Source organism: Anabrus simplex, chromosome 2 (assembly GCF_040414725.1).
Source record: "Anabrus simplex isolate iqAnaSimp1 chromosome 2, ASM4041472v1, whole genome shotgun sequence".
In the NCBI taxonomy this organism is placed as follows: domain Eukaryota; kingdom Metazoa; phylum Arthropoda; class Insecta; order Orthoptera; family Tettigoniidae; genus Anabrus; species Anabrus simplex.
The window spans coordinates 324,655,410-324,671,609 of record NC_090266.1 but is presented as its reverse complement, the minus strand read 5'-3'; the positions used below and the strand labels follow the sequence as shown (position 1 = coordinate 324,671,609).

Genomic DNA, 16,200 nt, shown 5'->3' with positions numbered 1-16,200 from the left:
GCCTGTTGGTTGCTTTGCAGCTCTAACCTGGGGGCTAACACTGCCAGATCTCCTTTACTTACACCCAGCCCAATGGTCTTGGCACCAGCCAGATCTAACCAAAACAGCCCAACTGTCCCGTCAATAGCCAGACCTAACCAATACAGTCGTGGTCTTGTCACTTGCTGGACTTAAGTTCAAAACTGAACAGCCTTGTGGCAGCATGCTGTGATATCATGCATGCCCCGCCATGTTTAAGGTCTAACTTCTCCTTTCCACCTCCGTTACTACAGTTTTACCCAAATAAGTCTCTTTCCTTGATACTGCACAGAATCTAGCATGAATTAATACAGTATATAAATTCACAAACATGCAGTTATCAACATGGTGTTGAAATTTTGAAATCAAATCATAATGCAAGTTCTACTAGGGCTGAAAATTTCCAAATGGGATCTGATGATGTTTGTTGTTTGAAGGGGCCTAACATCTAGATCATTGGCCCCTAATGGCACGAAATGAAAGGACAATTAAAAATCCATAATCCTCCACTGACCAGAATTCAAAACGTGAGGACGAAGAATGAATGGATGGATATGAAGATAAAACAATCAGTGGATCCGATCTGCAATGCACCACATTCCAGAAACTAGCGTTAAAAAATAGTATTACTGACCGAGGGACTGTTTCTAAAGCACAATACTGAATTGATGATGCTTGTAGTCTAAACGGGTCCAAAATCCAGGTCATCGGCCCCTCATAATGGTAATTATCGCTAGGAAAGTAGAGCCATGGTATTTGGCATGTTGCGGTACTAATCAAGAGTAGACTCACGGTATTCCACACGTGATGGTACTACTCACAGGTAATGTAATGCGCACATGTAACACAGACTTATGATGTTTCGCACATTGTGTCGCTATTTACAGGCAACGCAAACCTATACAAATGCGATCTAGCCTTTCAAAACCACCCCTTATCGTGCTACTAACAATAGGCCTACACTCGAACACTGTTAATAACCACATCGATAGAACAAGAGATACATGTATGAAACATTAAGTGCAATGCAACAAGGTGTATGAAGAGTGTACTAGCTTAATAGAGACTTCAAAGGATTTTCATCTATAATATATTCAAATATAAAGTGATAGACCTACTAACTGATTAATGTAAAATGAAACAAACCACACCACACATTGCAAAAGATATATATAATTTTATAACAGACATTTCCTTCAATTTCTCAAAGTCAAGGTCAGTGTGCAGTCAGCACTCCTACACAGGAAATAACCTTCCACAAGCATTTTAGTTTAATTATCAGGAATAAAAATAATTCTAACAGTTTCGGTGACTGAAAATGTATATGATTTCTATTCAAGACAAAGGATTCAGTACGAAGACTTCCCTAAAAATCGTAAAATCGAAATATACAAACGTGAGACACTAATCCAATTCCCATGGTAGTTCAAAAACACACATTTATTACACGTCCCGAACACAAATATAGAAGCCAATCAACTTACCACTTCCATTACAACTTATGAAATTGAGGGACAATTCAGACAGTACGTAACATCGTGTAACGATCCCGTGCAGAAAAAGTTAACGCCCTGTACGCTAACGGAACAAATGGGTAATTAAACAGCAATTATAGCGAAAACGAAAATAAACTTACCATAATTAAAATATCCAATGCTGAGCCCACTAACAATGAAAAATATATGCTGGAGAGTGCTCCCTTTTCCATATAATGTATATCTATGAACCAAAGCCAAAGGATAACCTAGAATGAAAATAAGATTAAGTGATAAGTTTTGATAATGACAATCAACATGAACATGAATGTGTACTTAAACACAAAATTACGAGCATAGTAAGGGCTAATAGAAAGGTTAGAATTCAGACAGAGTACGCTGACATCCAAGAATACAACAAAATGGACAATTCGTTTTAATAGATACTAATTACCGATTAAAATGGATAGCAACAGACGCAACGCTGGCTCTGTTGCACCAAGATAATTGGCTAGTTGTCCCAAATAAGAATCGTGAAACATAGTCTCAGCGGCCATATTGACATGTTCAAACAACCGCAGAATTACTTGAACAAGACCTACGGGAATGTGGCCTTTGAAATAATCCACAAGTCAAACCAACTTTCAGAATATGCCACTAGATATCACCTAAAGCGTTGAAATCAACAACGCCAAATACATTTTACATACAGGTTGAACAAAAAATGCCGCACGTGGAGGTCGGCATGCGGTTCTTCGTCAAAATTCACGACAAAATGTTATCTTGCAAAACCTAGTCCCACCAATAGGTATGATAGAAATACGAGTTAAGAAACGAAGCTCTAGCAACGCTGTGACGGCGTGCAGCGTGGAGGAGCACAGGTCGCATGAACTCGGCGCTCTGCCGGATCTGCCTTATTAGCTCAGTGAAACGAGGTAATGCCATAAACGCCGGTTGTGCGGACGCGCCGATGTTCGAGTCACGTTCGCGCCTATGATTTTTCGGTTAATGTATCAAATAGTATCTAATGTACACCTCCACTATGCAATACAGTGTTCTGTCTTACCGTTACAGTTACCTTTATTTAAACTTTCAGACATAATATGAACTTCTTACAGACGTAAACGACAACTTTCTTTCGTCCATGGCACAAAAAAGCCAATACGTAGAACATAATAATGGATACAGTGACATCGTCTCTATCACATGCGGTACAAGGAAACACAATGCAGTACAGTAGGTAGGTACACTAGATTGCCCATTATGCTACGCACAATAACTCCATAGTGTACGTGTGACGTCCAGTCTTATCTGCACAGAGCCGGTACGTACACTCACGAGCAACGTTCACTTCACAGCAGATGTTCAAAGCGACCACCTTGCTTTTGCAAACATTTTGTCACTCGCTGGAGCATACTTTGCTGGACCCTACGCAAAACAACTGCATCCATCATTGCCGATGCAACATGCACGCGAGCTATTAGGTCTTGTACATTCATGGGTGGAGTACTATTAACATGTTCCTTTAAGTGCCCCACAAATAAAAATCTAGCGGATTAAGGTCCGGGGAAAGTGGAAGCCAGAACATTGGACCTCCAAGACCAATCCATTTCCCTGGAAACGCTTCATTTAACAAGTTACGCAGAGTCATTCCAAAGGGTGGCATTGCACCATCATGCTGAAACCACAACTGTCGCCGAACACCTAGTGGAACGTTTTCTAAAGCGTCAGACGGAGTATTGCCCAGAAACGTACGATAACGGGGCGCATTCAACTTGTCCGGCAATAGGTAAGGGCCTAAAAGCACTCCTCCCACGATTCCAGCCAGCAGGTTAATGCCAAAGCGTGCCTGAAAGCCATGTTCACGGGTGACATGTGGGTTATGGTCAGACCAATAATGGCTTTTGTGATGGTTGAAAATACCTTCCCGGGTGAAGCTACATTCGTCACTCCATATCACATTCTTTGTAAAATGTTCGTTATCTTCAACTTCTTACAAAAGCCATTCACAGAAACGTACTCGTTGAATGCGGTCTTCTGGACGCTGGTGTTGACTTGACGTGTACTGATATGGATGCAGTTTTTCGTCGTGCAACACGTCAACAACCACTGTTTGAGATACCTGGAACGGCCTTGCAAAATCACGGGTAATTCGTGAATGGAGAATGGCTTCAAGAATATCGTCCTCTGTTTGCGGAGTACGTCTAGTCCTTGGACGACCTCTGTCCACTACTTGTGGACGAAGATTACCGGTTTCCCGCAGGCGTTGCTCAAGGCAATGAAAATCATTCTTATCGGGATGGCGCTTTTGAGGGTAACGTGCTGCATACTCAATAGCAGCAGTAGAAGCTTGGTTGTCAGATGCACCCAACACTCAAAGCATATCAACGTATTCGCCGTTTGTGTACTCCATCAGGAAGCCGCCCTACATGCACTTTACAGGACCAGTTATGGTTGTGCACTGCGAGGTTCGTCAACTCGTGCATTCAGCTGAATGGATCACAAAGTCATGTGTTCGACTATTGTCATGTGACAACAGGATGTCATGCTTACAAACGCAGTTACACTACGGGAACTACGGATCTCACGTCACACACACAAAAGATAAAACGAACAACCTGACGTAGATTCGAGCCGTAGCTCCATGGTGCATGTTGGTTTGATACCCCAGCCGCTTGCTCAGTGAGCTGCGACGACGGGTACGGTAACGCGGGATGATGAACGTTTCTCTATTACATTCCGATGAGCTGCAGGATATGACAGTGTTGCCAGTTTCTCGTTTTCGACTTGTTTTTCAACAGCACCAGATCCGATTTGGCTATAGACAATTTTGTCTTCCAATGGGATGAGGAATCGCATGCCGAACTACAAGTGCGGCATTTTTTTCACCCTCTATCTCGTAAAATCGAAATATACAAACGTAAGACGCGCATCCAATTCCCATGGTAATTCGAAACACACGCATTTAGTATTATACGTCTCAAACACAAATACAGAAGACAAACACTTCTTCTACAACTCATGAAACTGAGGAAAAATTCCGACAGCCCATTGTGTAATGATCCCGTGCAGTAAGAGTAGGTACTTGACAACGTTATCAAAAGAGATAAACACTAATCGATAGATATTCGTCTGATTAATGAATAAAAAAGCATAACAGAAAAGTAAATATACACGAAAATTAATCTGTTTCAAATAAACAATACTTATTATACACCTGTCAGTACAGTATATAATTGTGAACATCCAAATCCAACTATAGACGCTTGTATGTAGAGCATGGTCAACCAATAATATTAAGTAATTCGTAGAGATGTAATTTTCATTCGTAAAATTCTTTGCACGATTATCTCACGTAGGTTACAAAGGTTTCGACACCATAACATCAACATTTTGCTTGCTCGCAGGCTAGGCACATAAGGTAAATTCTTCAACTATTCACAACAATAAAAACGTGGCGTTGCCGAGGTCCCAGCCGTAAGTTACGATAAGGAATATTTACCCCATGTCAACTTAAAGTACTTAGTTATGAGTTTGAAAATGTTTCCGTGCGAGGGCAGTAGTCCTTGGCTACAATGGAACTTGCCTCATAACGCTCTGTACCATACTGTTTTCTTCAGCTTATCCTAGTTAATTTTGAGGTTGATGGAGCCACCCAGTGTTTAAGGGAGGGGAGCGGGTACATACAGTCGATTACCGTATACTAAAAAATATAATTTTAAAAATAAATCTCAGACGAAAGGTTGAGGCTTTCTAAACATAGATACGAAGTTTTATGTAAAAATTCCTCATAGTTTTAGAGATATTTGCATTTTAGTGACAGCTTGTGCATTGTGATGGGCGTGGCTATGTAGCAATGGATGCAAACGTACAGCGCAAGACGGTTGTGCGGTTACACTTTTCGTCAATTTTTTATAGAACTGGCTGCATGGGTAGTATACACGTAGGCTATGTCTGTATCCTTGGTTTAGTGAGATTTGAGAGTGGAAATCTTTGAACTTCTGTTTCCAAGGTCTCTGTTGTGTACTCCTTGGCGATAGTAGCATTTGTTTTGAAACTTTCCACGTGCTTTTATTACATTATGTTGTGAAGGGGAGATTTCCTGGAAATCGCTTTTCTAATGAAGAGAGAGGTGATAATGGCAATGCTATTATTGACGTAACCAGTAGGCCTAGTGCATCAACCAGGAAACATATTTTTGCTTGTTTCTTTATGTCGTACCGACACAGATAGATCTTACGGCGACGATGGGATAGGAAAGGCCTAGGAGTTGGAAGGAAACGGCCGTGGCCTTAATTAAGGTACAGCCCCAGCATTTGCCTGGTGTAAAAATGGGTAACCACGGATAAACTTCTTCAGGGCTGCCGACAGTGGGATTCGAACCCACTATCTCCCGGATGCAACCTCACAGACGCACGCCCTTAACCGCACGGCCAACTGGCCTGGTCCAGGAAACTTGAAACCTGTCAGTCAGTGTTCTCCCTAGGACTTTTCTAATGGGCGCACTGCCCAGCCATTTTCACTGACCGCCCGGCTAGCATAAGCTAGATATCCGCTAGTTACATAATATTTCAAGTTGCTTTACGTCGCACCGACACAGATAGGTCTTATGCCGACGAAAGGAAAGTGCTAGAAGTGGGAAGAAAGCGGCCGTGGACTTAATTAAGGTACCACGGAAACCATCTTCAGTGCTGCCGACAGTATGGTTCGAACCCACTATTTACCGAATGCAAGCTCACAGCTGCGCGCTCCTAACTCACTCGGTTTACGTGATATTAATACATATTTCAGTCATTGAAATCTTACAACTTGTTTTCCAGTCAGTGACCGAGTCAGGGATGGAATGAATGAAGTCCCATCTATAGGCGAGGATAGGAATTGTGCCGGCTGCCGAAGCCTGTCTCACTCCTCTGGGGCAATGATTAATGACTGACAAATGAAATGAAATGAAATGATAGTCGAGAGTTTGGCTGGAATGGAAGATGACAGGGAAAACTGGAGTACCCGGAGAAAAACCTACCCCGCCTCCGCATTGTCCAGCACAAATCTCACATGGAGTGACCAGGATTTGAACCACGGAACTCAACGGTGAGAGGCCGGTGCACTGCCACCTGAGCTACGGAGGCTGCACATATTTCAGTCATTGTATGTTCCAAATTAAAATATAAACACTGTAAAATGTTTATTTAAATGATAAATCTTCATTATTGTCAGCATAATTGAGCGATTCATATCGAAGATCAGCTTATCACTTAGTGACGTGCACGTGCGGTGTCTGGATTAGCGTGGAATTGCATGCGAGCACTCGATTCCGCGGGACGTAACAAACCCGTCTGGCTCTCCACAGCAACCGAGTGAATATGAACGAGCTGTAGAACACTAGAAGTACAAACTACTCTGTTACGTCTTTTTCGTGATAACACTAAAATAGTTCATTTTAGCAGTTAATATTTACCTGTCCAATATTATTGTTCATGGCCTTAGGGTAAGAAGTTGAAATTGTATCATAATTACTTTTGTACGTAGTATTCACCGCCCGGCTACTCATTCCTGCCACGCAGCTAACGAAAGTTTCTGGGGAGAACACTGTGTCAGTGATGCTAAGGATACTGACAGCGTGTCATTAGGATTATAGATTTTGTTCTTTAGTGAATATTGTAAACACGGTTATGTCTACTCCCGTGAAAGTAAGTGTAAAACTTGATTTTAAGTGCGGTAAATGACGTAAAACAGTTAAAAACTGCGTCCTGTGTAAATTGTGTGATGGTTGATGGCATTTTAAGTGCGGGAAGAGGCTGGGAGAGGAAAAAGTTAACGCAATTGAAGACCGGTTTTGTGATCAGTGCGTTGCGAATGTTGTTATCGGTGATGGCATCTCGAAATCTCAAGATAGAGAGTATGAAAATGCGTTGGAAATTATCAATATTTTGCGAAATGACATTGAGGATCTTAAAGCTGAAAATGACGCACTTAAGGATAAGATTAATGTGATGGAGTGTAAGTATATGAACTGTGGATTAGTGCTCGACTTGAATTCGAATTGTAAACCTGTGTGAACTGAAACAATCAAGCCTAAAAACTCTAGACGATGGGAGTCGGTGCCGGTAAAAGACCCGGGTTTCAGAAAGCGGATAAAGGACGATTGCTACTTTCCTGTTTTAAAGAATAGGTTTAAACCCCTTGGAAGTGGCACTCATGAATCTGTAGATAACACCTCTGAAGTAAATTTCTTGGATGTTCGACCTTAAAGTAACAAGAATCCAGTAAAACCAAGTTAAAAAACCTCGCGGAAATCTGTGAAGATAAGACTTTTTGCCGATAGTCAGGGGAGGAATATTGCTACGGAACTAATTAGAAACAGTAAGCATGATGTTTCTGCTGTGATTAAGCCTGGTGCAAATTTTAATGACATAACCTCTGAAAGTCAAAAATACTGTAAACATTTAGGAGCTACGGGGGTTGCTGCTTATCTAGCAGGGACTAACGACGTGGGGAGAAATAATGCAAGAGGAATGACCTCTTCCCTCAGATCAAGACTACAGGAGATGCATCACACCAATGTTGTGGTATTTTCGGTTCCTCATAGACACGATCTTCCGGCATGGTCTTGTGTTAAAAAGGAGGTAAACAAGGTTAATGAAGAACTTTTGAAAATATGCAGGAGTAGAGTAGAAAGAAGAATTCTGGACCAGCGCTGCGAGAGAAGAATTCTGGACCAGCGGCAGCCACTGCGCATGCCCGTGCGCTTCCTCTCCCCATGAAGGGGGCCTCTTACTTGCCAAGGCGTGTGTGGAATGTTAACTACACATCCTGCAAAGTCTTTATGTAAGAGGTAATTAATTCTTGAAAGGTGTGGGGCAAGGTGCTGTGACTGGATTTGCTGAACTAGCTTTCACTGGCTAAGGGGGTCAACCACATGTAGAATGAGGACAACACACTCAGAGGTCTTTATATAAGAGGTAATTAATTTTCTTGAAAGGTTACTCTTGTGGGCAAGGTACAGTAACTATGTGGCAACTGGATTTGCTTTAATAGGTCACTTGCTGGTGAAAGCTGAACAGGATGTTAGATTATGTAAAAAAAAAATGATCCCTCACTCCTCTCTTACTGTGGGTGAGGGGGAAACACTAAGGAGTGCTACAGTGCAGCTGTTACTAGGCAAGATCCGCTTTCTAACTTGTTGAAGGTTATCTCTGTCACGAACAGGATGTTTATTGTAGGTTGTAATTTTGAGTGAAGGTGAACTAGTGTCAAGTCCAGCCTACTGGTGAGGAGTGAAGGTGGTGGCAGGGAGTATTTAAGGAGCAGAGCAAACATGAAAACTATCATCTAGTTGGAAGAGTTCTCTACTACTACTACTACTACTACTACTACTTTTCTTTCCTCTTCAGTAAGTGTAAGTTTATTTAGTTTGTTAATTTTAAAAAGATATAGCAGCTTCAACAGAATGGATATGTTAATGAAATTAAACAAAATTGCAAAGGCACCACAATTTCATAATAGAAAGTTAAGTGAGTTGCAATTTAACCATCCATTTAAGGTTAAAGCGCTGAGAGCGGTAGAAACAAGATTTGGGAGGAAAATAATCGTTGATATAGAAGGGGAAGATGAGGAGACTGTGAGTGTTTTCCTGCCGGCGCAATTCTCAAAACTTACAGCAGAAGAAATAGAAGAAATAAATTCTTTAAAAAACAACTTGAAAATGATGTACAGAGGCATGGAGAGGGGCTACCATCAAGTGTGCTTCCTACAGTAGAATGTCAACAGTTACGACATCTATTTTAACTAAGTAAGTATGCACAGAGTATTTTCGTTCTTAATGTAACTTTTTTCCGCCGTATTTGGATAATTGTTTTGTTAATTGAAAATAGTATGTGGTGTTTCTTTCTAGGTTCGTGGTGGTAATATGATGAAGTGGAAGAAAGTTGAGATTAAACCAGGAACTGAACATCAAGCATATCCAAGCATACAGAGTCGTCGTCTGCAAGTACATCCTGAGGAGGATGTGGTCGCTACTTCGCAGCCTGTTGAAGATGAAGCGGGACAACTGAGCGCACAACAACAACAACAAGAAGTGAGTGCTAATTGTATTGAACTATGGAACAGAGGGGCTCCTCTTTTTAATTATACAGTATATGTGACGAACCTGAGTAAAGCTTACGAAAGCCAGCAGGAAGTGACAGCTGCTGTAGTGCGATTTCTTTTGAGTGAATTTTCAAGTAATGAACATTTTTTACTATTTCTTGGGTATAATACATTCGAAGAAATTTATAAAATTGAATTTTCCTTTTCTTCACAAGAATCGAATAAAATTTCCTATTACCGGAATACATTGTTAGGGAAGCTTCAGGACGAGTTTCCAAGCGAAGCTGTACACTGTTCACTTGATGTAGAAGGGAGTGACCTAGCTCGATGGTTATACTGTGTAATGACGGATTGTACATTCTTGATAAGTCGTTGCTACAGCAACTGCTGGACTTGCCTTGAGATCGCTGAAAAATTTAGCATTAAATCGTAATTTTTTTGTAGTCTTGGAGTATCCTTCGAGCAAACGTAGAAAACTAGACATTAATTTACAGACAGATGAAGATATGGGAAGAATGCAAGCTCATTTTGATAGAGCGTTTGATCGCATTCGCGAGTTTATGAGGGAGGTAAATGGATCAATAGTAATTTCATATCGGTTCGAACCTAGCGAGGAGCGAGAAGAAGCTCAGTTCAAGCTGATTGAAAATCTTAACGAGCTAGAGGAAATGCGTAATCAGATGTTAGAAATTTATTTTCACGCTCGCGCTGTTAATGGACTAACTTTTCAGATAGAAGATTTGTCTGCTTTCCAGTGTAAACAAATCGAGGAAGCTTTTCGGCGCAGAGTGTACACACTAGCGGTGGTAAATGTTAACAATGATTTCTTACTCCCCGAAGAGTTCCTAGATAAATCTTACGTGTGGTTTAATAAATACGTGAAGGAAGCACTCAAGACACAAGCATTAAAAGTAAATACCGTTCTCTGCACACAACATGTCCTTCACGATAAAATCGATAACAATTATTTTCATTCAAGGAACGCTGAAATTACTGAAGGTACTAATTTAAGAGAATGGTACAACGAACATGTAACGAAACCGATTCTGAAAAAATTATCAGAGTTCGAGGCTCGTGATTCGGGATGGTCTCTGCTACGAATTCGCGAATTGCGGATAAACATTAATAAAAATGTAGGTTTTCACGTGGGCAAGTCGCCAACTTGTCTAACGTTGCCTACATCAATTCGAAACAAGAAAGCAGTTATTAATCTGCAGAACACACGTGATGCTTGCTTTGCGTGGAGTGTAGTTGCTGGCTTAGTTCCAGCTAAACATCATGTAGATCGCATTTCTTCTTATCCACATTATAATGCAATTTTAAATTTAAAATACATACCAATCCCGATGGAAATGAGATACCTGAGAAAATTTGAAGATCAAAACGAAATCTCCGTGAATGTATTCGGAGCGCAGTATGACGAGAACAACTGGGTGTGCATAGGACGGAATGATGACAAAAAAGAGTTTACTCTTGTACCTTTGTACATTTCACATAAAACGTGTGAAAAGATCGTAGATCTTCTAATGCTTCAGATTGGCGACAGTGAGAAGTATCACTTTTGTTTGATTAAGAATCTTCCACGTCTTGTGCGCTCATCTCTTACGAAGAACCATAATAGAATTTATATTTGCAGATGGTGTTTGTCTTACTTTTCTAATTAGGAAAAATTAGCTTTGCATATCAATAACTGTATACAATTTCCGGTGGGCAAAAGTATAATGCCTTCGGATAGGGAACGGCTAGTGTACTTTACCGAGTATAAGGTTAAAGAGTCAGTGCCTTTTATTGTGTATGCTGACACAGAATGCATACTGAAACCTGTGTCTACTTGTTTTCCAAGCGATAACACCTCACATTCAACTCCAATTCACGAACATGTGCCATACAGCGTAGCATATTATTTACACTGTAGTTTTGACAGAGATTTGTGCTCTTTCAAACTCTATCGAGGTAGTGATTGTGTAAAATGGTTCGTAGATGAGATGTATAACTTGGTGGACACGCTTGTGCCCTATTATTTTGAAACGAAACCAATGTTACCATTAACTGTTGAGCAAGAAAATGAATTTCTTTCGTCTACATTATGTCACATATGTAAGAAGGAAATTGCAGATAATGAAATTAAAGTTCGCGATCATTGTCATTTAACGGGTGTTTACAGGGGATCAGCACATCAACTGTGTAACTTACAGTATCGTAAAATTTCTATCTTGCCGGTAGCATTCCATAATTTGACAGCCTATGATGGTCATTTCATAATTAGAGAACTGCATAGGAAGGGAGGGGATGTTGTGACAAATCTCAGAACGAACATTAAACTATCAGCAGTGAACATGGAACGGTACAAAGGATTTTCAAACTTTATACGTTATAACCAAAGACAGTGTGTTGAACTAAGATTTATAGACACTTACAACTTTATTCCTTTTTCGCTGGACAAAATGTTCCTATTACTTAGTGACGAGTCAAAGCTTGTAACGAGACGGTATTTCACCGATGATTTACAGTTTAAACTCGCTTCTCGGAAAGGGATATTTCCATACGAATATGTTACTAGTATGGAGGTGTTAGACGACACTAGTTTACCCTCAAGGAGTTCATTCTTTAGCTCTTTAAAGGGTGAAACTGTTTCGGAAGAAAACTACGCGTTTGCTCAGCTTATTTGGAATAAGTTTAACTGTAAATCGTTGGGTGAATATTCTGATCTTTACTTGAAAATCGATACTTTACTCTTGGCCGATGTATTTGAAAACTTTAGATTGAGTGGAAAAGAGACATATGGTATTGATGCCGCTCATTTCTACACGGTACCGTCTATGGCATGGAGTGCTATGAAGAAAATAACAGCTGTCCAGCTAGAATTACTTCAAGATATCGACATGCTGAAGTTTTTCGAACGCTCCATACGCGGTGGTAATGTGCAATGCGTGACGCGGCATGCAGTAGCAAATAACAAGTACATGTTAACATACGATGAGTCCAAACCGGAATCATACATAATGTACTTTGACGTGAACAATTTGTATGGATTCGCTATGCAACGGTTTCTTCCAAAGGGCGGCTTTCAATGGGTCGAAAACGTTGAGAATTTGGACATTATGAATGTAGGAGATGAAGCAGATGTTGGGTTTATGGTAGAAGTTGATTTAATCTACCCGCCAGAACTTCATGATAAACATGCCGATTATCCATTGTGTCCTGAAAAATCTACGAAACTAATGAGCACTCTTTACAACAAGGAACGGTATGTTCTTCATTATAGGCTATTAAAACAGTGTGTAGAATTAGGTATGAAAGTAGCTCACATTTACAGAGCGATTCAGTTTAATCAGAGCGCATGGTTAAAATGCTACATTGATTTGAACACAGAGAAACGAAAGTTAGCAAAAAATGAGTTCGAGAAAAGTTTCTATAAATTAATGAATAACGCAATTTTTGGTCGTTCATTAATGAACGTAAGGAAGCTGCGCGACGTCAGATGGGTCACACAGTGGGAGGGTCGTTCAGGTGCAGGTACGTTGATCTCAAGAGCAAACTTCAAACGTCGTATTGTAGTAGACGAACAGTGTATGGTTATCGAAATGAAGAAACTTCAAATTCTTCACAATCAACCGGTTTACCTCGGTGCTACAATTTTAGATTTGCCAAAAATGAAAATGAACGATTTTCACTACAACGTTATTTTGAGAAACATAGATTCAAACTCACAACTACTATACACTGACACCGACAGTTTGATATACAATTTTTCATTTGATATATATGAGCTTATGAAGGAAAATTCAGTTTTGTTTGATACAGGAAATTATGATGAAAATAATCCTTTCCAAATTGAAAGAAAAAATTCAGGTGAAATAGGTTTGATGAAGGATGAAAACGGTGGAAGTATTGTTGAAGAATTTGTAGGTTTGCGACCAAAGATGTATGCTATTAAGTTGTGTGAAAAAGAGAAACCTACATGTAAAGCTAAGGGTGTCAAAAAATGTTGTCGATCACCTAACAATTGATCAGTATAGACGATGTCTGTATGAAGGTGAACAAGTGACCAAACTACAAGTGTGCATTACTTCCAATTCTCATTCTGTGTTCACTGTTCGTCAATACAAACTAGCACTCACAGCTAATGATGACAAAAGGTACATCAGAGATAACAAAATTAATACATTACCATTTGGACATTACAGTCTTGCAGAGAAAAGAAGTATAACTAATGTATAGCTATCTTGGAATGTAGGTTTGCTTTTTTTGTGAGCACCTCCTCCACTTTGTCAACAGTTTACCCCTCTGTATGTAAAATAATGTAATTTCCTCTGAAGGTGAATATTAAGTAATAAGAGGAGAAGCTCCTGTGATTACTTTAGAAACTTTTGTTTCATTCTGTAATTAATTAAAAAAACGTAATCTTATAGAATTTCAAACTAGATAAACATTTCACTCGCTGTTTCTTTTATTCAATGTATTGTACTGTATTTATACTTTTAAAGTACATTGCATACTATTATATTTATTTAATTATGAAAAAAAATCTTATAGAATTTCACTCGCTGTTTAAGTACATTGTATACTATTGTACTAACTAGTATTGTACTGTAAGTTAACTTTCTATCATTTATATATTAAAGTGCATTGTACACCTTTACTTAATCTTTTTTCTTTTTCGAAAAAATAAAAACTCTACACTAGATGATCAAAAAGTTGTTTTTCTTTCAACTATCCTGCGCAGCCTCTCCTTTTATTCCTTGTACTCTAACTAAAGTAGGAGTAGGAGAATGAAAAAAAGAGAACATATTTCTTTTTTACAATCAAGTTTGTTGAATAGGAAAGTACAGAGGATTTTCAAAATATAAACTTTTGATTGAATTTGTAACTGCAACCACGAGGAGAGATCTGCAGAGACTGAATCTTCGACCGCCACCAGAGGAGGGTCCTGCAGAGGGGGAAAAAAGAAAGAAAAATTAGTTGATAGCAGCATAAAACAGAAAAAGCAAGCAAGAAAGAAAAGGAAACTAATTTTTTTCTTTACCTTAATAATTGATGAAATAGTAACTAATATCAAGCTCAGACGTTGTTGTTGTTGCCACTATGAGGAGAGATCTGCAGAGGAGAAAAAAATAGTTAGTCGCTGAATAAAACCGAAAAACCAGCAAGGAAAAAAGAATGGTATTATATCTATTTTTTTCACCTTAATAATTGATGTATTAGTAGCTGATATCAAGCTCGGACGATGTCGTTGTTGTTAGCTCCTGAATCCTGACAAGCCTGGTGTAAGTTCGCCTTCAGATGATCTGGTAGATACTGCCAGAGCGCACTTAACTGATGTTGTTCGTAAATAGATAATATGTTTTCAGTGAAGAAAGCCCACTCAAATTTATTGAATCTGCTCACACCTTCTTTCTTAAATTTGTTTATCACTGAACACACTATTCTCATCACACCATCTGACGATTTTAACCAACTATGAACTGCCTGAACGTTGAACATAGCACAGCTGCCTGAATATCTTGCAACATGTGGTAAATGGCGCGGACAGTCAACGGGGAAACACTCGTTACGCATTGTTCTTAAATCAGGAACACCTTCTATAGTGTTCAAGTCAATTATGCATGTACGAGGATACTCTCGCAGTGCTAATAGACGTAACTCATTAACACAGTTGCACACAACCAGATATTGATATTGTTGTTCACTGAGAAGATTGAAAAACGACGTAAGCGTGAAATCTAAATTAGGTACACTCATACCTAATAGAGCAGTAGATAACACATTTGTAGACGGATCTATATTACAACAGGCTATCTCGTAACCTCCAGTAGGTAACCTCTGAATGTCAACTATCACTCCTCTGAGTTTTGCACTCATGGTGTGCTTGATAACGAAGAACTGAAGCAGAGAATCTTCACTCTCTCGTTTATATACACTATTAGAAATAAGGAAGAAAAACTCGCGCAAGATTATTGGAAGAAAAATACTTCATTCGTTAGTGGTTTATAATTTATTATGCGATCATGAATAATAATGCAATGCAGAGTAGTGTTGGTTGGAATAGGTTCGTTTGTTTCAATTTCAACGCGAACATCTACAGAGGAAGATTTTATCGATTCAACCTGTTCCATGCAATTAATAACAACAATAGGACAATGCGAGTGAAATTCACTTCGTGATATGTTCGGTTCGGAACGATTATCATCAAGCTGATAGTACGCATTACGAAACTTGATGAACATATCATACAATTCACTGTAGTCGCCATTGTTAAAATTAGCTACAGCCTTTTCATAGGGATAAAAGTTTGAATTTAAGAATACGGCAACGGATCGAATATTACAGTGATCGAACAGAGAAGAAGAAGCATTAATTTTCTTACGATCGGTTTGGAAAGCAAGCATAAAAACTCTCGGTTTTTCTATTTGTGACGTAGTCATAACAGTCCAATTAATTTTCGTTGAATTTGGAATAGTAGGTAACTCGTGATAACTCCACGATCGAAATGCTACAGGAATAGAAGGATTTTTTGGATTAACTTTATGCGTTTAACTTCTTCCTCGTCGGACAGTATTAGAGTTGGTAGCTTTATATATATTTTTCGTACTTTGACCTTAGCTGTATCTTCCGCGTTGGC

At 39.4% G+C, this 16,200-nt stretch overlaps 1 protein-coding gene across 2 annotated transcripts in view; it reads right to left on the bottom strand.

Annotated features, from left to right (window-relative positions):
- nes (lysophosphatidylcholine acyltransferase 3 protein nessy) overlaps nt 1-2,057 on the bottom strand; it is a 478,088-nt gene extending 476,031 nt beyond the window's left edge. For both annotated transcript variants that reach the window (XM_067140683.2, XM_067140682.2), the window contains exons 1-2: nt 1,948-2,057; nt 1,655-1,762 (exon numbers count right to left, since the gene is read on the bottom strand). In XM_067140683.2, the coding sequence (XP_066996784.2) occupies nt 1,655-1,762; nt 1,948-2,050 (211 nt within the window). In that variant the 5' untranslated portion in view covers nt 2,051-2,057. The remainder of the gene's footprint in view (nt 1-1,654; nt 1,763-1,947) is intronic.
- Nucleotides 2,058-16,200: the final 14,143 nt, after the last annotated feature.